The sequence below is a fragment of the Pseudopodoces humilis genome, chromosome 4 (genome assembly GCF_049639895.1).
Source record: "Pseudopodoces humilis isolate 2021_Gansu_Grassland_sample_001 chromosome 4, ASM4963989v1, whole genome shotgun sequence".
Classification (NCBI taxonomy): Eukaryota; Metazoa; Chordata; class Aves; order Passeriformes; family Paridae; genus Pseudopodoces; species Pseudopodoces humilis.
In genome coordinates, this window is record NC_142203.1 from 34,228,000 (window position 1) to 34,252,125 (window position 24,126).

General features: G+C 35.5%; 1 protein-coding gene across 1 annotated transcript in view; it reads left to right on the plus strand.

The window, feature by feature from the left end:
* ADAMTS19 (ADAM metallopeptidase with thrombospondin type 1 motif 19) overlaps window positions 1–24,126 on the plus strand; it is a 140,702-nt gene that overhangs the window by 93,642 nt on the left and 22,934 nt on the right. The window contains exons 11-19 of the mRNA XM_005530041.3: window positions 1,632–1,733; window positions 4,507–4,637; window positions 6,161–6,330; window positions 9,348–9,475; window positions 10,180–10,300; window positions 12,308–12,388; window positions 19,290–19,447; window positions 20,140–20,293; window positions 23,051–23,186. Of these exons, the coding sequence (XP_005530098.1) occupies window positions 1,632–1,733; window positions 4,507–4,637; window positions 6,161–6,330; window positions 9,348–9,475; window positions 10,180–10,300; window positions 12,308–12,388; window positions 19,290–19,447; window positions 20,140–20,293; window positions 23,051–23,186 (1,181 nt within the window). The remainder of the gene's footprint in view (window positions 1–1,631; window positions 1,734–4,506; window positions 4,638–6,160; window positions 6,331–9,347; window positions 9,476–10,179; window positions 10,301–12,307; window positions 12,389–19,289; window positions 19,448–20,139; window positions 20,294–23,050; window positions 23,187–24,126) is intronic.

The window sequence follows — 24,126 nt, forward strand, 5'->3', positions numbered from 1 at the left end:
TTGTTTCTAGATTTGTAAAAAACTGTTTGTTTTAAGCCATTCTGCAATCATATAAAGTGAAATTAAGTGTACAATCCAAATGTTTACGGAAAAGAAAAATAAGGATCATATACTTACAAATCTGATAATGCAAGAGAAAATCTGCCTGTATCTTTTGAAAACTTAGGTAAGTCTGGATGGCTTTTCCACCATTGTATTCACTCACAAATGAGGATTTAAATATATGAAAAATAATTAATTAAGATAATTAAATTAACATATTTTTGTGGAGTATGTCTCCAACAGTATGTCTCTCATTTCCTACTTGGTATGGAAGCACTTTTTCATGAACACCTCATACTCTGTCTCATCTACTATTGTCATCATCTACATTGTTTAAAAACAATGAACAGGAACAGAAATTAGAGTTTGTTACTTGAAAAATGATTGCTAAAATTATCCAGGGAGCAGGAAAGAACTTTTGTAGGTGTTTTTTGGTTGTTGTGTCGTTACCTCAGCTTCAGCAAAAAAAAGGATGAATCAGGAGTCTGACTGCTGCCATCCTCTCTCTTGTTTCTGTACAATGCTTCAGCCTTCTGCAATCTTTGACTATTTCTTCTTTTCACAGCTGATGTTACAGACATTTTTACATGTTAGACTCACAATGGAACTGCCCTATTCCTTGGTTCAGACACAATATTTTGTTGAGTTATGTTTCGTCTGCTTTTAGTCTTTTTTCAAGGTCGCATAAGATTTATGACACGTTTTTCATGCATAGTATAAAAGGCACAGAGACTCTTACTTGGTGTACCAGTATAACAAATCATTTCACTCAGAAAAAGCAGGTCTTCTGGCAGCCCTGGTTTAAAAAACCCAGCTGTTCTTTATCTTTTATCCTGCTTGCAACGCCTCCCCCTCTCCTGATCCTTCTTGCCCCTCTCTGGTCAATATACTTTGTGGAGTATCACTCTGCATATGCAGTAATACTCAGGCCACAATTCACCACCACGTGACCTCCCTTTACTTTATTGTTTATTGTTAAGGGGAGCAGAGAGCAAGGAGAATGCAGTCCTGACAGAAAAGCATGGGAGAAGGAGGACTTTTTAGGGAAAAATAGGGAAAGCTGCCAGGGAAATATGGGAAATGTGAGCCAGCATTCTGCAAGGCTGGGCTTTCTTTTGAGTAAAGTAAAAACTCTTTTTTTCTGATACTTCAGACGCCTTTTCTTTCCATCTCTAGAATTCTTTACTGCCTTGCACCCCTGTCATCTCTCTTCTCTTCTTTCCAGCAAAAATATTTCATTTGTCAGGTAACTTTGTGTCTTCTTTGTGAAGTTCAGGTTCGATGGTTTTGGAATTTTTTTTCTAGAGTAATAAATGAATTATAGAGCAATTATGAATCGTTGAAGAGCATGACAGCAGCAATCATTGGGGTAGCACAAACAAGAGGGATCTGGAAGTCCTAGAGAAGCACTATTAGAAGAAATCTAAGCAGATTCTGCCCACTTGGGGTTTTTTGCATGTTTTATGTGTCTTTAAAAGTATCATTGTCATAGTACCATCAAACTGGTGAATTTAGACATTAGTGGACTGAATGCAGAAAGCAGTTTTGCACAAGATAGGTTGTGTGTTTACTCTTTGCTTGGTTTTCAGCATGTCATTTGCACTGGGTTGTGGTGTAAGGTGGAAAGTGAGAAGGAATGCAAAACTAAACTGGATCCACCAATGGATGGAACAGACTGTGACACTGGAAAGGTAAGCCTCTGGTGGAAAAGCAATATAAATTATACTGAACATCTAACATTTAAGGAAACAAACTTAATAGGTCCTTGTACTTCTTCAAAGTTCCTGCTTACCTCAATTATAAGTAAAATAAATTATGAACATATATATAATATCTATATCTATAGCTATATTTATATCTATATATAATACATTTTATAATATAGATACAAAAAAGAGAATGTTTCCCTAAGACCAATGAGTTAAAAGGTTAGCCAAAGAGACAGATGTTTTAATATTTACACTGTTTTATTTTAAATTCTTTCTCACTCTGTATCATATTTATGAATAGAATGCAATTGTTGCTCTTCCAAATGTAAATAGAAAATTAAGCTTTCAAAGATACAGAGTTCTCACCTATCATTTAAGATTTAGAAATAGTCTCTTTGAAGGAATTGTACCAATTGTATATTAAAATTTTTCAGGATAAGTTTTATCAAGAAATGCCTATAGTGTCACTATATGTAAAAGAGTGACAAATCCCATTAAAAGCATGCCGTCACAGACAAATTAAATGATCACCCAAGTCAGACTTACATAAATTGTCCTTCAAGAGCTTTCCAGTTAAAATGATTTGTAACCTTTGTATATATTTGTGAATTAATATAAATAACCTCAAACAGAAAACAGAAAAAGAGCAAATGTGTGTCTTGGAATTTTTAAGATATTAAGATGTTGTGCAGACAGCCATTTCCCACAGGAGTGATTTTCTCTTTGAGTCATATTACATTCACCAAGACTGTCATCATGCTCCTAAAATCAAATCAATCCATTAACATAAAATGTTCAGATAATGTAATTTTACATGCTAAAGGAAAACCAGGTTGTATTTCTGTTAATATCTCTAAAATAATTACAATTGCTTCAAAATTTTAATTCTGATAAAGCTTGTAGTTGATACTATCTGAAGTCAATATCTGGAAAGTGAGGGACATGTGTTTTGTTGGATATCACATTTTTCACATTGAGGCTGGCCTACCCATGCTATGGAATACAAAAGCAGAGCCTCTTACAATTACCCAGACTTGCTAATTGTAATTAAAATGGCTTATTGAGTCAGGCTGCATAGATAACTTATTTATGTATAGCAGTAAAAAACTAAGCAGACATCACCAAAACATTGCAGGGGTTAAGAAAAAATTATTCTTGTTTGCTTTATTATCTGTCCAAGATGATGTTTAGGTTATACAAATCACTGGCTTTGGGGTTTTTTATTGGTATTGTGGAGATGAAGTATTGTTGCCTTGTGCTCCTCCTAGGATCTTAGGAAGTGGTGGAAATGTCATTTGCGTAGCTTGTACTACTTGGTTGAGGTTTAAGCGAATGATTTATAAACATCCCTTAGACTGCACAGAGGGCAGATGCTATCTCAATAGAAAAATCCGTATTTTATCTGAAGCAATAACTTTAAATGTATATGAGAATTTCTGGTTTGAAACATCCAAGAGCATTACAAAATTTATAGTTTCTGGTTGTAAATCTAATATAAAGATAGAACCACCCTACATGAAGGCTTTTTAAAGGTGGAATAATTATGCTTTCATTGTAATGTGATTTTTTGAGAGAGAAAATGAAGATCAGTTGATCAGTAAGGACTAGTTTCAGACTGTAGGTGAAAAGGTTACCAGATAAGGATTTAGCACAGACACTGAAAGCTACAGAAGTGTGTTCTAAAAGGAACAGAAGTCTTTACTGACTGCATTAGTGACACCTTTTGTTCTGCTATAAATACAAGACCTGTTTGTGAAGTCTGTTATCCATTGATAACAGTGATTTACCAACAGTTAAAAATGTAAAAAGAAATTAGTTAAGGTACTGATGTTAATGGCATTAAGTGATCATTGTCTGCTTCGTAATTCTGAATCATTGAATCATGAAATTGTTAAGGCTAGAAAATACCTCTGCTTCCTGATACATGGGACAGATATTAAGTTAGTATAATTCAATAAAGCACTAATTTCTGCAGAGTTTATGGTGACTTGAACAAGATATGGACATAGCTTATAGAGCATAACAATAGTGGTCGGATAGTTTTTGAATGAGAAATTGCAGTTTTCCTGGGAAATGATACATGCATGCAAGATCATTGAATTTGTTATTACTATTTTAATAAATGCCAGAAATTCTCTGGACTTTCTCAACACCAGTTGTTTGAAGCTTCCATTTTATCTTTGAATACAAATGGTGAATAAAATTTTCTCTATTACTTGTAATATATCTTTCTATTGAAATTGTCACTGATAATGAGGGACAATGAAGTTCCTGCTGGTGGGAACTGTCATTCTGAAGCAAGCAAGTCCTGAGAACAGCCCTGGACACTATCCTGTGATCATCGGTACAGTTAAGCTGGACAATGATCCCTGCAGTAGGATCCAAACCAGCCAGGTTTGGGCTAGACCCTAAAATGCTTTCTTAGGCAGTGCCCAGTCTAAAATTAAGGGAGACAGCATAGTATGCATACCATTTCTAGGAGGTATCCTTCATTGGAAAGGAATTTACTTTTGAGGTTCTGGACAAGAATTGAACCTCCTCCTTGGCCACTGAAACAGAAAAAGGCCTCTGGCTGTTGCATTTACTAGGACAGATGAAAAAGCTTCAGAGAGCACTAGGCAAAAATATACCTGACTGACATAAAAACTGTGTATTGAACCAAATGTTTATCTTGTGCTTCCTGTGTGCTAGTGGTGAAGTGAATTGTTTTGCATATGCCTTAATTTATTTACCTAAGAGCTGAATTTTCATCTAGTGGTGTAAGGCTGGAGATTGTATCAATCGGACCTCTTTCGCGGAGCACATGGAGGGGGAGTGGAGCGCATGGAGCACTTGTAGCCGTACTTGCAACACTGGAATCAGCAGTCGACAGCGCAAATGTCCTGGGTAAAAACAAGTTCAGATTTTCATTGCTACTCATCATAATTTCTGAACAAAATATGTATAAGTACAGGAAACCATGAAGATACAGGTCTTTACCTGAGCAATTAATACTTTATGAATACTGAAAAACACTTAGAAGAATAGGTATTTCAGGTATTTTACTGCATGGTAACACTATTTTTCATCTTTTCTACTTCTGTCAAGACCCTGGATAAAATTAATAGAAGAATAAAATTTCCTTCTTAAGATTCACATGAAGAAGCAACAGAAACTTAAATTCACAATTTCTGATATGCAGATTGTCAGTGCGTAATTCTAGTCTTTAGATTTTTTAACTTGAGGATATTGACTTTTGTGTCTCATCTGGAGAGCCAAGGAACTGAAAGTTTTACGAAGAGATCTGTCTACCAGTTTCTCAGACAGTTAAATAGACTATCTGGAAACAGAATTTAGATTCCCTATCTTGTGAAAATTAAAACCTTTTGCCTTTGGGGATAAAGGGATTTTTACTTTTGACTTGAATGAAGTTTGTTTCACTGTATCTCAGTGACCAGGTAAAAGGTGTTTTCCTTTTGATTACTCAGTGCCAATTTGATTTTTGTGGGCTGTTTATACACCAAGTGAAAAATAAAAGAAAATATAGTCATATGAGTGGGAACAGAGTAGAATAATAAAGGCAAGTATAGAGAAAACTAAACCATGGTGTGTAAGAGTTGAGTCAATGATTTTAAAAAATAATAATAGAAAGGGGAGATGAATAATTATGGAAGACTGTATAGCAGACTTTGGGGTAAAATAGACAGGGGGTTTAAAACAGATAAATTTGTATAAGGTATTTTGAGGAAAAGTTGGATATGGCTATACAAAAGCATGGGGGTTTAACATGAATTTTGATATGCAGAATTCTTTCATAGTTCATGCCATCTAAACACCACTTTCAGCTGTGGGTGAAATTATTTATTTCTAGATAGAATTTATGGGTGTCTTAATTTCACACTCATTAATTCATCTTTCCAGGCAAGGTTCCAAACTGGCTACAGTTTCTGCAGTTCTCTCTTCTTTTGCATTTGTTCATGAGAACCTGCAAGCAGAGCTGGTGTGACTGAAAAGAAACAAAGCATTTTTCTGAATCTTGTAATACCACATGTATAGAAAAAGGAGAGGTATAAAATCTGCAGGTGTTACTTCCTTTCAATAGCCCCTTTGGTTCAGCCCAGATAGAGAAAAATCATCTCATCATATCAAAACTACACCTGAGGTTTTCCTGACTGAACTCCTACTAGTCCTAGTGCTTTCTTGGGGCTAAGCATAAATTACAGCTTAGCAATTCTCATTCCTTATATGTAATGTAACCAGTACAAAGGGAAGGCAAGAATGTTTCATTCTGTGACTTCAATTTTTCTTGGACTGAATCTAAGTATCAACAAAAATCCTGCAATTGTTAATTTGTGTCTAGCAAAAGCAAACTATAAGTTTGACAAAATGTTGCCAACAGTAAAGGGTTGTATTTGTGCCATCTTTTCTAGTTCAGGCCTTGAAGGAGAGTGTCATGGGCCCACCATGCAGTATAGGGTATGTGAAAATCCTTCTTGTCCTGCTGGTGTGCCTGCCTTTAGGGACTGGCAGTGCCAAGCTTTCAGTGCCAGATCTTCATATCAGAAGCATGTGCACCAATGGCAAGCTGTCATTGATGATGGTAAGTATAAACTATTTCCCTTGTTCTTATAATCTGCTTATATGGCTTATAGCTTGTTGATGTTGTTAATCAAGAAAGATATAGTTAAAACTAAAGCGAACAAACAAACCTCAAGCCCAGTATTTTTGGTAAGTTATTTTAATTTCATAGACAAGAGCTAGTGGTACTTTTGTATGCTCTAGAATATTTTTTCCTTTATTCCTAATGAATTTGTCCTATTTGTCCTTCTTAATAGGATTTAACTACATTTGAATGAAAATCCAGTCAGCTTTTACTTTTATAATCAGAATTGTAGTATGCAGTGACTCAGAAATACAGCTTTCTAGCGTAATACTCCATCATTAAACATGTATCAGTTATATTTTTTACCTACAAAGCCAAAAAGACAATGCAGATGTTATGAGCCTTTGTTTTTTGAGGGAGGAGATAACTTCTAGCTCAACATTGTGAGTATTTCACATATCACGGATTTGGCAACAATGTGTAGATAATGTATGCTGTAAACTTCAGTAAAATTTCTATAAATCCTAATAACTTGCATGCAAAGTCCTGGCATACTGTCTGCATGCTTCCATGCAACAAACTTGCTTACGTACCATATCATTAGGAAAACGCTCAAGTGAGAGTACAGTAAGATCAGACTTATATTATCTGCAACAGTAATGTTGGTGTGAAACATCAGTGACTAGAAAATAAATTCCTTCTTGCTAGAAAAGTGAACAGTAATTTCCACCCCACTCAATTTTCTGTAAATTTTTGTCTTTTAATTTACTTAAATTAAAAACAAACAAAGGAAAAGCACAACAAAAACACATCAGTTATGAAAACAATTAACTTGAGAATTTCACAAAATCCTAGCAAGCCATAATAAAGAAAACCCTAGAATGACACAGGAATACTGTAAGTGCATGTTACCAAATTTTAAGATGCTCATTATGTGAATAGGTTTTACCCATGAATTAATTTATCAGAAAACATTAGAAAGCATAGAAGACTGTTTTTCTATCCACATATTCTGCCTAATATGTGCCTAAGTCAAGAAGGTGGATTTCTTTTCTTCTAAGCCTTTTCTCAAGGTACTAAAGTGAAAACTTGTTTCATGGAAAACTATTTTCATTAGGCTTGTGTGTTAGCTCATTTCATTGTAAAGAGAACTCTCTCCAACTATTACACATGTTCTTATCAAGTAAATTGGTTTTGTTTTGTTTTGTTTTACTAAATTTCATTTTAGCACAGGAAGACATGATTTATATCTTAAAGGATCTAAATGTTTAAGTCTGGCTTTGAATAATATGATTTAATTCAGATGAAAAAAACTTGATGCTCTCCTGTGCCATGTTAATGAGTACAGATGGTTGCTTTCATCTGACTTTTTTCTGAGTGACCCTGTTGTCTTGAGGTGTCCCTCAGGAGAAATAAAAGTGGACCAGCCAGAGAATGCCACTATCCCAGTATACATTATTCTCAAATCCTGAATTGTTTGCTTTCTTAGTGAACACTAACTCTGCACCATGTCCAAAACAGTTGCTGTATGAGATCTGTTCTCTACTGAAGTTGTCTGGTGTTGTTTAGTTGCTGCCTCTTTGAGTTCAGTGTCTTTAAAATGATGTTTAGGTCATCAGTTGTGTATTCCTTTAAAAAATGCTGATACATACTTAAAGCCCCCAGGGAACTTTGAGGTTACTATTTAAAGAGTATAACTGGAATGCAGAGGGCACAAACTCAGGCAGCTTTTTAGCTGGAGATGGCTTGTGTCTGACTAGCTTCACATGTTGCCAGAAGACATCACATCTGTTTCTACCGGTCCTCTAGTGATACCCTGAGGCTCTGTCAATTTCAATAATATAAATGTGCCCAGACCTCTGTTGTGTAAGTCAGCTGGCACAAAACTCCTCTGTCTGTACTTTTCTACTCCTTTGCATGCTAAAACTACTTTTTTGAAAACAGTCCTTTACAGATGGCAATTTCCAGTCTAGACTGAGCTGGTGCTAGTTAGCACATGCAAAAAAATGTGACATAGACTGCTTTACAGTTCAGCTGTATAGACAGTAGAATTCCAGTGCCCCTGAATGTTTCCTGGAACTGTTTAATTTACTAATAAAAATGCACTCCAGGAATCTAGAAGTCAGTATGAAGTCAGAGTGGCATAGATTGTGTCCAAGTGAAATCAGTTTCAGGTTCAGGATTGACTTTTATCCTTTTAAAAATCTGCAACAGATTTAGGAAGAAGTTCTGAGTCAGTACATTTGCGAACAAAGATATGAAAACGTCCTGTCATTTTGTATTTAGCTGACCACTGAGAAGAGACTTAGTTTCTTTTATTTGCTGTTACTTTCACACTGGTGAAACAGACTTCTTTTTTTATACATTTGGCCATTGGGAATACATGGATACATAGGATATTACTACATTTTTATGCTCTTTCATGATTAGAAATGATTTACAGAATGTTTTACAAATTAGTAGAAAATTGCTTAAACTTTGTAAAAATGTTAGGAACACTTTTTGTGGAAAAGTGTTTCGTGGTGGTTTTTTTTTTTTTAATGTGAACTTTATAAATTCATATATTTTTCTTCCCAGGGTGTACCAATTACTTCATTTTTTTCTCCTTGACCTGCACAGTTAGGAATATGGAAAGTGTTAAGTTTCTTTTTTAACCAATATTTATGATCTGCCAAAAATACAGGAGGATGAAAGTATAGATTACTACCAAAATATTCCAACAGCTGTAATGTGTATACTCTTAATTGCAACAATGAGCATGACATGAGTACTGTGTAGGCCAAGTTTATAGCAACAGCATGCTGTAGGAAGAAAAAAACCTGAAAGTTAACAAACAGCTAAGAAATGGATCAAAATATTTTTTGTTTTCCCTGTGTGATAACTTCTTATGCTAGTGTAGATACATGCCACACATAAGCAAGTATCAGTTTTTGCAATAGTGCTGATGATAATTCCATGTTTTGAAAGTTCTCTTTTTCCAATAATGTGTGTTTTTCCATCCATTGCTGCTACAGAAAAGCCGTGTGCTTTATTCTGTTCACCTTCTGGGAAGGATCAACCTGTTCTTCTAACAGAAAAGGTGATGGATGGGACTTCCTGTGGCCAGCATGGGCTAGATGTCTGTGCAGATGGTAGATGCCAGGTATGAATTACTTGTTTTGAACCTGGATATACAGGCACGTGCCAAGCACACATATATGTTAAGGCTTTAAAAGATGTTTATTTCATATCAGGCTAGCATATAGTAACCTTATTGCTGTTGTAAAGCTACTCCTGATATTAATTCATAGAAATGTGTCTAACAGCAATGTGGAGATGCTTGAGTAAACTTCATTTGTTTTAAACTGAATGCTTCTCAGCAAAACACAGATATAATTTATATTTACATATTTTAGACCTGTTTATGCCCTATTCAGAATAAGTCCTTGGGCTGATATTAACACATTACCATTGTGGGCATAGTAAAGGACCATCCATACTTAGAGTAGAAAGCAGGAGAGGCACATTGCATTCTCTTAGTGGGAAAGCCTGTGGGGTGTGTGTTGCACAGTGGACCTGATGTGCCACAGATCCCACCAGGAGATGGGAATGTTGTGGTTCTCTGGGACAGCAGCTGGTACAGTTAGCCAGCTACATAGGAAGAGTGAATGCAGCAAACTATGTAAAGTCACAGGGGACTTCTCTATGGGATAGATCTCTGCCATGAGCTAGTGCAATCCTCATTCTCAGCAGGGCTGGGTCATGCTGCCTAGGCATCTTGCAGAAGGGTGAGGTACCTGATACTAACAGCAACTTTATGAAAAATGTGGCCTGTGTCTCAAAAGCCTTTATTTTCTTCTCCCACAGAAATTTGGCTGTGATGGTATATTAGGATCTCTAGCTCGTGAAGATCATTGCGGTATATGCAATGGTAATGGAAAGTCATGCAAAGTTATTAAAGGTGATTTTAACCATACCAGAGGAGCAGGTAATGTCTGTTTATTTTGTTTATTTCAAATACTAAGGAAACCAGTGGCTTTCTGATTACTTGGAGAAGTGGGAAATTAAAAAAGTTATATTTCTTAAAATTATGCAGATCCTCAAAAGAACTTCAGATCTAGCTTTTTAAAGATGTTAAGACATTGAGGATAAGAATACATAAGTAATTTAAAGTTTGTTGAAAAATTACTGCACATTATTTCAATTGCAAAATGAAGGAAATATCTTTATCATCAATATCTTTATCATTAAGATACACTCTGTTTCATAGAAGAGACTGATTTTTAAGGAATATGAGAAATCAGGTTTCTTATATTTTTAGAATATAGTGTTGTAAATTCTTCTAGTGTCTAGATTAATGTAGCGTTCCTCAAAATAAATATCCAAATTATGATTTTTTTGTCTACTAAACTAAGACAGGCAGTGAAAAGTCATAAAGCCAAATGCATGAAGAAGTATAATACCTCTTCATTATTCATTATTTTATACTAATTAAAGCATACCATAACAAGCCAATAGATTTTCTAATGCAAAATGAACAAGAAATATACAAATGCTGCTGTGATCTGTCATGTGAATGGGAATAACTTACTGGTTCCAGCACAATAATGTTGACAGAGTAGAGAATTGAAATCCTAGTAATTGCATCTTGCACCATGTATATAAGTCTTCCCATTGAAGCAGCATTTGACCAACTGTCCGCATTTGTTGGCCATTATACTTTCAGTTTCATGAGTAGAAAATATGCAGAATTTAGAGGTGGTAAGTAAATCACATCAAAAATACTGCAATGAGAAGCAGACAGCAAATCTTTGAAAAATAAAGGACTTCAGTGGATTTTAGACTGAAGTATAGTACTTAAGGCAAGAGGGGAAAGTTAGGCATGGTCTAGGAATGTTTATGTCTGGCCCTCTTGAGTGGAATGTAAGGCAAAGCAAAGATCCCAAACCCCAGATGATTCTGGAGAACCACAAGATATAAAAAACAGCAAGGAAGGTTCTTGATTATAAAATCACATTATGTCAGCCCTCTTCTGTTGCTAATGTGAATATTCACACACTTTCAAGTTTTTTCAGGGTACTGTGTCAATCCTCAACATTGTGGTATTGCCATCTAAACACCTGTGTAAGTTATTTTCCTTCTCAGGAAGCTGTAAGCAATATTTAGAAAGTGTGATTAACTCTTACAGAAATGAAAAATGCTGCTTTAATTTTCACGTTTGAGGATTATTGAAAAAGTGTTGTAAATACTAAGTCTTTTGTTGTAGAATATCACATAGCTACACATAATAAAATGTGTGGTTTTTTTCCATGTGTGAAGTTTACCTGCATAAACAAAAATATGTGTTTATGAATTAATGACATTCCTGCCTGCACAGTGATTTCCACCTGCATTGCCTTTTCACCGTGTTTTGCTTACAGCAAATTGTTCAGCATCCTCTCTTAATCCCACACTATCAAGAGACAATCTCAATTTGAAGCAAGTAATGAATAAGTAAATTGCAAAACCAAAGCCTATTATAGCAGGGTTTGAATATATTAAACTAAGAAGGAGATGGAGCAAAAAATACATTAAAAAAAACCTAAAAACCAAGCAGTGGGTGGATGCTTAGATTTTAGTGCCATACCATTTATCTTTTCATGCTGAGTGAAGCTGGAATTCTTTTATAGTCATCTGGTGGTCATGATGACACTAAATTACTTAGCCAGAAATAACATTACCTGCTCCAGCTCCAATCTCCAAGCCTCACTAGTTCTTGCTGTGTTTTACTGTGTACTCTTTTAATTATGTAGCATTGTATATATATTACATATAATGCATAGTTCCATAGCTTTTCTTCAATTTTGCAAGAATCTTCAAAATATTGCTAAATAAGTTATAACTTGCTACATTTATAAAGCAAAATAGGGAGAAGAAATGAGAAAACATACAAGATGTACTTTTCTATGCTTTTCTGTTTTTACGTTTAACTTTGGACATCTGGTCTCATGTTTAGGTTATGTGGAAGCTTTGGTGATACCTGCAGGAGCAAGGAGAATCAAAGTTGTGGAAGAAAAACCAGCTCACAGTTACTTAGGTAAATATTATACATGTTTTAGTGTTAATGTCCTGTTTTGCTCAGCACTGAAGAGTGCCAGCTAAATTTTGACATTGAACAAAGCTCTGAGTAGAACAAAAGATTTGTGAAAAACTTGTCTAAGGAACAGAAAAAATTATTAGAGAATAATTTTTAATATTACTCTTCCTTTGGACTTTGTCTCATCTTTTTTAGAGAATATTTCAAACACTGCATTTAAATTATGTAAAAAAATGTCTATGCATACTTGCACATTTTCAATTTTTTATATGGAAAGCACATTGAAACTACTGAAAAGAATTTTATGTTCAAACATAAAATCATTTGTGCTCAGACAACAAGAAGACACACTGTTCACTAACAAAGTCAAACAGAAATGCTAAAAATAGACTGAAAAAGCAGAAAAGTATTTCTTTGCACTATTTTGAGTTGTCTGAATCTTCCAATAGATAAACTTAGAACTTCCAATAGATAATCACAGCAATTATTTTCTTTTTTCCATTTAAGTGAAATTGTCTTTCATTGATTAAAAAAAAAGTGTTTATCTTTTAATGAGGTCTAAAGAAGTTATGTGGGAGAGTAAACTTTATTACCATTATTGTTACAGAGTTTAAGCAAATATATGAAATATCACAATTGCTATTGTTTTGTGCAGTGCTTAAATTTAAATTGAGAGAGACGTAGTATGAGAAATAGGACAATGATATGAAAAATGCCCTGGTTCTGAGTTATGTTCATAAGTAATATTTACATTTTAAGAAGTTTGAGTATTCTCAGTACTTCAGTTGAGAGAATGGTGAAGATGGTGAATCTTAATTATGACAGTTTAGGTTGTCAGTGGGTGACTGCTGGTTTGCCTTGAGGCCTGCACCTTTCCAGGAGGTTTAGAGATCTGGAATATTTAATTGTTCCCCAATGAACCACAGACATGGAAATATAAGAGTGTTAAAACAATAACTGAAGTTTGTCTTTTTATTGACATTACTATTTTCTATTTTTTGACTAAGGCAAAAATAAATAAATAAATGCTGGCATTGTGTTTAGGGAAATTTATTCCTTCCTCATGAGTAGCAAACTGATTTAACCTTTACTCCACAAAAGGCTAAAAGAATGAAATGGTTTTTATGCCCATGAAATAATGTCGGTCATGATGCTCATTTGGGAAAGCTGCCGATTAGCTCCTAGTTGCTTGTTACCTTAATACCTTAATTTTATTTTAATTAATTTTACTGGTTTATGTTTGAAGGAGGATCAGCCAGTATTTCTGTGCAATATATTTCATTGAGTACTACACCTTTTCTTTTTTTATTATTTTTTTATAAATCTTTTGTGGGGACCCAGTAATAGGCCCATTGCCATATCTTAAATTAAAACTGTGTTGTTGCACCCTTTTTTTAATAGCACAGGTTATTTAAACTTTCTTCATTTATAGGTTATTTTGAAAACATCAGAATCTGAATTGCAAAGGAATAGTTTTTGAATAGGCGTAGCATAATGAAAGTTTTGGGGTGAGAGCTTAAGTCTTTAATTTTAGGAATAAGATTCTTCACTGTGATTAAAAATCTGAAAAGTAATTTGGAGATAATATAGCTCACTGTACTGCTAATAATTGTGCAAATGGAAATAAAGTGTAAACACAGCGTATTCCAGCACACATTAGTAGCTGTTGCTCAGAAAGGAATTTTAACTGAAGGAAGTAGTCATTGGAGAGGTCAAATACAAAAGGAGTCAAAATATAGTGCCCTTCTTTGGATTTACTTGATAGTCAGGAAACAGAGTCATTATTATCTGGAAATGGCAGTGAGTTTGCTAAATTGATTAGTAGAACTACAGCCGACACTCGCAGCATCATTGGATAATTGTGGTGTTGAAGCAAGTATTCAGAACAGTTGTCTTCTTCGTGTGAAGTATATCAACATACACCACAGAAACAGGAGCTCTGGCATCGCAGAACAAAAGACAAGGTAAAACTTGAAACTGTGTTTACTGAACCAATTGACCCATTGATAACTGTCTGTCTCTCCTCACCTGTGGAGAAGCAGGAGGACTGATACAGCCAAACTAGGTATGCCTCCCTGCTGAAACTACATTGGAAATAGCACAAGAGTTTGTGATCCTTCTTTTATCAGTACAGTATTCAGGAGTGGGAATTACATGTAGCAGTATAGTGATTGGGGAGTATTTATTTAAGTAAAGAGTATTTCCTAAAGCATACACTTACTAATTTTGGAACTGAAAATTACTATTTTTAGATAGAACTTTGTTATGTATTTTTAAAGACTGAACTAGCAGTGGTAACACTGTTGATAACCAGTTTTGATACTATCCGTTACTTAAAAAAATATTGTAAGAACAGCTATTAAAAGTTGTTTCAAGCATTATCTAGATTCCTATGGTATGAGATAATACCTTCTCTGTTACTAAATTTTCATTCATATTTGGCAAGTGTTGCAAGTTTTCAAAAAACATTTTAAATACAGAATACAAAAAGGAAAATTAAAATATCTTTCTTAGAAGACCTGGGCATTAAAATTAGAGAGCTCATTCATGGGATACTTGAATAAACGGCCTTGACAGGTCCGGGCTTTATAATTAATTAATGTGATGGGTTAGTGGAATATAACTATGGAAATTACTTACAGTCCTAAACCTGAAATTCTTTTGTGCTGATTAGAAATGAGAGAAACTGTTCATTTTCAGCTGAACTAAAGTGGATTAGCTGTGTCACTATTCTCAGATATGTGATCAGTACTTCAGACCATTCAGATCTGCAGTGTAGCACAGCATGACATTGCAATTGCCAACAGACTTATTGGCATCCAGCCTATAGGTGTGTTGTGTTCCATGTGATTTCTTTCATGAAATGCTTCCCAGTTAAAAAAAAAAGCATGTTGGGCCACATTTTGGGACAGGAGTGTGTTGGAAAGCAGACAGTGTCTGAGAAGTTTTGAATCCCTCATTTCTGACAATGTTAATAGTTTAAAAATACCTAGAACCAAATCTGTGCAATCTTTGCAGAGTGTAATTTCAGATCTCAAGGGAAGCCAGTTGAGAACCTTGTCCCATCTCCCCCCTCACCCTCCAGAGCAAAGCAGAAACCAGAGTCCACTGAGACTTAACATGTTTTCCTTTCATGTATAAAGGACCATAGGAAATGGTTGAGAGCCTATAGGTGAAAATTAAGGGACAGGCTAACAAAGGAAACTTCTTTGTTGGGTGTTACAACAGGCTGCCTAACCAAGTGGAGTAAGTGCTCTTACTTCAGCTACAGGAATCATCATGCTTACAGTCTCTGATCTGACTTGGGAATTTGAGTAACCTGATATCTACTGGAAAAACAGCGCACCAAGCTGTAAACAGGAGACTCTTGGAGTGTATTGAGGATAATTTCTTAATTGAAATTATAGACCAGAATAATAGTGCTCCTGGACCTTGTTGGTTGCTTCCCAACACAGATGAACTATTTAGAGAGTTTAGTGGCCGCCTAGACTGCAATGATCATGCCCTGCTGAAATTCAGGATTTTTAGGAATATGGGCCAGGTGAAGACTAAAGCCAGGACTTTATGAGAGCAAACTTTCAGTTGTCTAAGGAATTGATAAATGGTACCACATGGGAAACTGCCCTTGTGTATACAGGAGCAAAAGGGCTGACAGTTCTTTAAAGATTTAGGATAATAGTTTTTAATAACACTTAAGGATAATAATTTTTCCTTGATTGCAAAAGCTCTTGATCATTCCAACATATAAGAAATCAGGCAAAGAAAGCAGGAGAATAGCGTGGGTGAGTAAGGACCTCCTGGTCAAACTAAAGTGTAAGAAATTGCACTAAATCCTTAATTGTAAGGTATGCACAGGCAGTGGAACCAGGGACATATGTCCTGGGAATTATTATAGGGATGCTGCTCGTATATGATATGAGATATGTTCAGGATATGTTCCTATATGATATGGGATATGGGATATGGTCAGGAAAACCACAAGTAGTGCTGGTTTTTGGCAAGGAATGGGGAGGTTAATAAGGGTTTCTACAGGTTTTTAGTCAGAAAGGGAATAGTAAAGAATATATGCACACCCACAATACACACTGAAAAATAAGACAGGAAAAAGTTATGATGATCCTGCAGAAGGCTGCAATGCTTTGCAGGTTTTGTCTCAACTTAAGTGGTGAACAGTTTTTCCACATCTTTCAAGTCCCTCAACATCAGGGCAGGGAACAGTGGAATGAAGTTCCTCCCATCATAGATCAGGTTTAAGACAACGCAAGCAACGTGAATGTACAAAAATATATGGGACCTAATGAGATGTCCTGAGGGAACATGCTAACGTAGTGTTTTATATATATATACTCTCAAGATACATATTTATATATCTACATATCTATATACCTGTATCGATATGAAATATAGATATATACTCTCAAGTATATTTGAAAAATCATGGCAGCCCAGTGAAGTCCCCGGTGGTCAAAGAAAAGGGACGGTTGCACGATTTTTGAAGAGGCTAGGATAATAAAGAGAACACTGGAAACTAGCAATCAGTCAGCCTTAGCACTGCTGTTTTCAAAAATTATTTGAATATTAAGTCTTAATGTTCTTAAGATGGATTAAAGGGACACTTGATAACCTGAATGAAAGTGAAGCAATTATTTCCGTGACAAAAAATATCAGTGAATGTACTTTCATTTAGAATTGAATTTCAGATATCTTATATTTTCTATAGAAAAGGAAGGATCAGTCAAAATGTCATTACTTTGATACTTTTATGGAAATATAACTGTATTTTGGACAATGCAGGAAAAAAAAATCACTGAGTTAATACAGTAGAGTGATATTTCCATATGAAAAAAATTATTAGTAGGTACTGATTTACCAAGTGGAGGACTAGAACCACAACACTGTTATTCCCCACTGAGAAATAGGTGATACAATAGCTGAATTGTGATTTTCTTTATCTTTCTGGCTGTGTAGCCTCTTGCACCTCATTAAAATTAGAAGGGTGTATAGTCCTGACACAGTAATTAAAAAATTCATTGCACTCATCACCATCACTTAAATGCCATTGTTATGATGGCTTATTTATGCTCTACAGAGATACAGTTTTAATTAGTTTCCTTGGTTTAGCACTGAAATTGTGGTTGTGGTTACAGTTGTGGTAAGCTTTCCCAGTTCAAGTTTTCTTTGGTTGTCTTTTCAGTTGTAGGTGTATTGCTTGAACTACCTGAGAGCGGATATCTTGTATTCTCAAAGTTTCTCCTATTTTGGGTTACTTTGTACAGAGCAACCTCCTCTGTCCAAAGTTAAGAAGAATAGGAATATGTGTGCAGTATAGAATAAAACTCAGTGAACTGGCTTACAAAATGGGGTGTGACAGAGTCAAGAACAGAAGCTGCACTGCCTGAGTCCAAGTCCAAATTTAAGGCTTGAGGACACACTTTCTGACTTTGTCTAAGACCAGTGACTCATATGAGGAATCTGAAAGCAGAAAATGCAGGATCCGGCATATTTCTGTATTCTGAGCTGGGATTCCAGTTTCCTGCACATGTCTGCATGCTGTGGCACACACGTTCATTTTAAAGACCAGACAGAATGATTTCTGCTGCTCTCTGGGGAGAGGATGCTGCTCCATCTGAGCAGCGTGACCCGGCTGGACCTTGGCAAGTTCTAGTGTATTTTTTTAATTTTTCCACCAAGAAGAGGATTAGCCCCAACAGTTTGAACACTAAATAGAAATTAATTACCATTAACAATTGAATGCTTAAACTTAAAATACACGTTTTTAAATCATGTAGAATCACTGGTTCTTTTTAATACAAGACTGTTATACAGTGTTAATGGATTTTATGGTCTTAACATCTATTACACAGTGCTGCAGTGGTACACATCAGTGGTGTCTTATTCAATTGGATTCCTGCCAGTCCATAGGCCTGTTGCCATTGTTTCCCATAGAAACAAAACATAACGGTATAAATATGAATAGGAGAGGACATGATTACAGGAGTGACTCACATTAACTTACAACTTTAAAAAGGGAAATTTTGGAACATGTAGAGGTTCTCTTACAACAATCTGATGCCAAACATGCAATTTCAATGAAGTCAAACGTGTAAAACTTCTTGTACAGAAGGTGTCTTCAAATCTACTTCACATGATTATTCAAAACTGATTGGAACTAAATAAAATAAATTAAAAGAAAGTTAAATTACAAATCATTCACAGAAGAATCTGTTCAATTTACTATAGATACAAATCCTTTGTTCTCAGTGTATGGAATATATCTTACCTGGCTTGATCATATTTTTAGATATAAATTAAGTCAGCATGAGAAATGATTCAGCCAAAAAGAACAAGCTTTTCCTATTTGTTAGAAGAATGCAGTCACATGGTGAAAGTGTATAAAATCTTACCACATTCTAAGGTGCAGAAAAGGCAAGTGTAGTTATTAGAGAGGAAAGAATTCTGAACTAGAATTTTTTTTTTTAAGTTTTAGCCTAGTTCCACAAATCTTGAAGGGTCTTGTGAAAATTGTGTTTCCCTTCCTTTTATGGATTATAGAAATGGCCAACCTGGAAACAGAGAATAGTTCCCTTTGCCTTAAAGTAATTCAGTGTTCAAATTATGAATTATGCTAGAGCTTGACAATCTTCTCAGGCATTAAAACACTGCTATTAACTTCAAGTAATGTTAAATGCACATGATTTTGCCAGGCATTCCCTCTGGAAGTTGTTTCTGAAGTACATACCAACTGATGTTCATGTACAGTAGGATCCATAAATATGTTTGCAATCAGAGTTAGGTGAATTTCAACCATTTTTTAAATTATCTAAACAGGAAGTGAGAGGGGAAAAAAATCACTACTGGCACAGGCATCTTTTATATTGGGCTTTTTTCGTGTATTTTGCAGCTCTTAGGGATGCTGGAAAACAGTCAATCAATAGTGACTGGAAGATAGAGCATTCTGGAACATTCAATATTGCTGGGACCACAGTCCATTATGTTCGGAGAGGTCTCTGGGAGAAGATATCAGCCAAAGGTCCCACAACATCACCTTTACATTTACTGGTATGACAATTTGGTTTTTTACTTGATTCCTATGATATAGCATAGTAAAAAATATTTTTTCCAGACTCCTCAAGAGAATGAGATCGATGTAAGATACACCTGCTTTTATGTTTACATATATATCTACAAATGTAGGAAGGAGGGAGTGAGGAGAGAGGAGTGAGTCTGTCAGCCTGCTTGTGAAAAAATGCATTTAAATCCAAAAGCAATCTTTGTGTTGTTTGGGCCGGATTGAAGGTCTCAGCATTCCTGCCAACGTCACAAAAAGCTGATGTGCCAAGTAAGGAGAGAGATTCAAATTAATTTCAGGTGTTTTTAATCCTGGCTGACTATAGGACAGCATCACCATTTCAGAATTGGAATCACCAAATTCTCCATGAAGAAGTCGAGTTTTGATGCATTTCAATGTAGGACAGGAAAAGTTAATAGCCACCGTAAAGAAAGAGGGAGAGGTGATGGGGAAGTACTTCACAATTCAAACCCTTTAAATTAAAGGAATTTTCTTAATTAAGAAAAATACTTTTCCCATTGGCTTGACTTTGATACTCTTCTGGCAAAGCCATTAGGAGGGCTGAAAGGCAGTAGAGCATCAAGTCATTCTGTTGTCCTTTTCAAGACAATCTACTTGCAGTTTGGAGTTTGTCTGCTGTAGTGTCCATGTATGTAGGAAGGTTTTCCTCTATATCTTGCAGGTGCTGCTCTTCCATGACCAGAGCTATGGTTTACACTATGAATACACAATCCCGCTGGATCCTCTCCCTGAAAATCAGAGCTCTAAAGTACCAGAGCCCCTTTTCATGTGGACACATTCCACCTGGGAAGACTGTGATGCCGTATGTGGAGGAGGTAAAATATAAGAAAAATGTACAAACACACACACATATATAAAAAATGAATATGTGCATACTAAATGCATGTATATATTTGCACAGTGCAAATGTGTGTATACAATGTGCACCTATATGCATGTATTAACACTTTTCATTTATATGTAATTACGATTCTGATGGTCAGGGTTGTATATTTAATACTAATATCCTCATTGTTTCTTGTATGTTTCCATAAAACATAGACATACATCAGTTTCATGCTTTCTGATTGCATTAAAAATACTGTGATAGCTCTAGGAAAATATTCAGACTAAATATAAAAAGTAGTAAAAGATGGTAATGAAGGAACAAAATTTAGGCTAACAAGTAAATTCAGGACACAGTTTCCAAGAAGAAATAGAAGTGCAAGAACTAGAACAAGAATAGAAAATGCATTCCACTCTGTATTTGGAACTACTGAAGATAAATGATCTGTAAGAGACATTTCAAACCACAGAAAAGCTGAATCCCAGTCTCAGATCAAATAAGTACAGTTAGTAACATGAGTTGAAGATGATCCAGAAACATATGGAACAAATATTACAACAGCAGATATTAGCATGCTGATGTGATATTTTTCCTATGTTTATTAACCATAAAAAATGTGATTTTGGAAGAACAAAATATGATTCTGAAAACAAATATTGGAATATGAAGAGTATTGATATAACAAAAACTTCCAAGCTGTTTTCTTTAAGATATTATTTAAAATTATAATTGTACTTAAAAAACACTTCAGAGAGGGTTGGTTTTTTTAATTACTGTAGTGTACAGTGATCTTTTCATACCTTGTGCAGTTAGTCAGCCTGTGAACACCATATTGATTTTTAATACCTGTCTTTCATGCTGACCTTGACAGTCATGGTTGCTCTGATCAACAGTTCTGAAAACTGCTATGTACCTTGTGATTGAATAGAAAAGCCTCCAGGCTATGAGAAAGAAATGCTTTTCTTTCTCATAACATCAGCATAAAGAACACAGTGTTCTAGCTCTTCTGACTGTGTGAACAATCCTGGTGTCATGAAAGACTGCTGTAATTTACATAAACATGCTTTTTGTGGCTTGGTAAGAAAGCGTCTTCCCTAGAAGGTATTTTGCTCATGGTGCTAGTAGCATCCTCTGATTCTTAGTAGTGCATCCCTCTTGACTTGGGAATTCACGGTTTTTATAGTTTCCTGATGTATTTTTAGAATAATTTTAATGCTACTACAATCTGTCGTTATTGCCCCAGATATTTCTAAATATTTCTATTATCTACAGAAATCTTAAAATGCAGTATGTCAGTAATTTATTCTACATTAATGCTTAAATAAATATTTAAATGTTTTACTCTAATGTTTATAATTTTTTTCTGTTGTGACTGGCCTTCATTTTATGTTATTGTCTAAACTAGACGAGTTATTACAAAGTTCCCTAGAAAGTAAATATCCTGAAATAGTACTGAAAGATTTTTCTTACTTTAGACAAAACTATTTTCACTTTTCTTTTACTTTCTGGCTTAAATATCAAGCAATAATGAAACTAAAATACTGCAGCTTTTGCCGTATCTATTTTGATTAAAATTTAACATCAATATTTTGATTAATCTGAAAAAATAATGCAACAATTATCAATAGTTCTGCTTAAATGCCCAAAGCATGTGTCAGGATAAAACTATTGATGAAGCCATGTGGTTTTGTGTATGTATATATATGTAACTGGTCTGCAACCTCCTGTGTTGCAGAAAAGCTTTCTTTTTGTGGGAGAGAATATGACCACATAGATGTATATGTAAGTGCAGAGAGAATTGTCAAACATTTCAAACACTGTGATATGATAGATTAGTTGCATGTGCTCTCATGCACACAAGCGCTGTGTAAAAAGTCAGCAGTGGGCATGCACATAACGTTCATTTATAACTTAACTGCTCCGTCCACAGGCTCGTTTTTGACCTCTGGTGAATGTTCATTCTTAAGCCTGCCCTGCTTATGCACAGAGCCTGTTCGCCAGTAAAATTCCAGGCAGAGTAAAAGTAACTATAAGAACAAAGGGTTATGAGCCTGTTTTCTTCTATCTCAAATTCTGAATTCAAGGATTGCTAGTTTTCTAGTATTTAGGCTCCACTCTAATTGCAAGTTAATGCTTGTGGTCGGTAATTTCTAATGCTTCCATGTTCAAGAGACAGCAGGCTCCAGGCCACCCATCAGGACAAGGATTCTGTACAGAGCATGCACTGGATCTCTGCAGCAGTACCCAGCTTCCTAAATGGTATTCTGACGCTGCAGATCAGGTCATCTGGCCTCTTTAGTTCATGGAAATGGTGCAGGCTCCCTGCCGAAGGATGCATGTGCCGATTCCCTTTGTCAGAGTGCCAGCAACAATTTGTCATTTCTTTCCTCATTTTATATAGTAATAAACAACCATACTTCTCTGTAATTTTATGCAAGTTTTGTTCAGTGCTGGGGTTTTAGTAGCTGGGAAAGAAAATTATTCCAGTAAGAGTAAGGGTTTGGTCTCTAACTAGTTGCAGGAGTAAAGCAGAAAAACTCTTGAAGGTGGTATACAAAGGCTATGTTAAAATTCACAGTCTTCCCTGCAAACTGTAGGATTTCTTTCAAGATCCCTGCTAGCTTTGAATATCTTACACTGGTTTTTCAATTCTTTTAGCCAACCTATATATGAGATAGCTGTATCTGTGTCCTTAACAATTTGCATATTTTTGGTTTCCTCACAAACACGCTTCTTTTTTTACTAGGTGAAAGAAAGACAACAGTCTCTTGCACAAAGATTATGAACAAGAATATCAGTCTTGTGGACAACAAGAAGTGCAAATATTTAACAAAACCTGAACCACAGATCCGCAAGTGCAACGAACAGCCATGCCAGACAAGGTAATAGTGATTTGATTAATTAAACAGTAATATCTAGATGTAAAAACCCTACAGTGGACTGCTTCTGTCAATGAATAGGCAGTTAATACATTAATCCAAAATGTTATAATGTAAAATGTAGGGAAAATAGAAAAGTTGGAAATTGTTTCACTTGAATTTTAATGAAAGAGAGTCCTTAAGCACCAGGACTAAATCAATTCTTATTCAATAAAGCATTTAATTCCTTTCCTCAGGAAGTATTTTCACAGACTGATCTATGCTACAAAACTGAAATGTAAATGATGTTTATATAAAGACATATGTGGGATTTAGTCTCATAGTCTTAATTCATGGTATGTTTTAATGTCTTTTTTCCAAATAAGGCTTTACATCTCTCAAATTCTCAATAAACTCTGGGCACCCTAAATAGTAAATAATTAAATAAACCCCTGTTAATCACTCATTCTATGTTTATGCAGCTTGAAGTATAGTGAGTCTGTCCCTTGCTCCTCTCTTTCCTCTCCCCTATGAGAGGAAAGTCCTTATCAGTAAATAGGCTGAGCTAGACTCTGATGACTGAACACTGCAAGAGGCAGGAGGCAGCTCCATGAGCAGCCTGTGCCAAGCAAAGCCCACTCACCACCTATTGGTGTCTCTGCAGCTGAGCCTGCTCCTTGCACTGGCTGACCAGGCTGGCACATTTCAGAGTGATGCCACTTGGCAGCTAAGAATTATGACTTGAGGAGGTCCTCAATAATTCCCTGTACTTGTTTAAAGCAAGTTAGAGCAAGTCCACACCTTTCAAGGAAGGGGAGAGCAGCTAGCAAGAACTGGCTAGAATCCCCAGGAGTAAGCACTGGGATCAGTCTGCTGCAGTCATCTGGAGGACAGGTAGATGGCATTTTTAAACAAAATAATGCAAAATAAATGAAATGCAAATACTGCTGAAAGAAGTATGTAA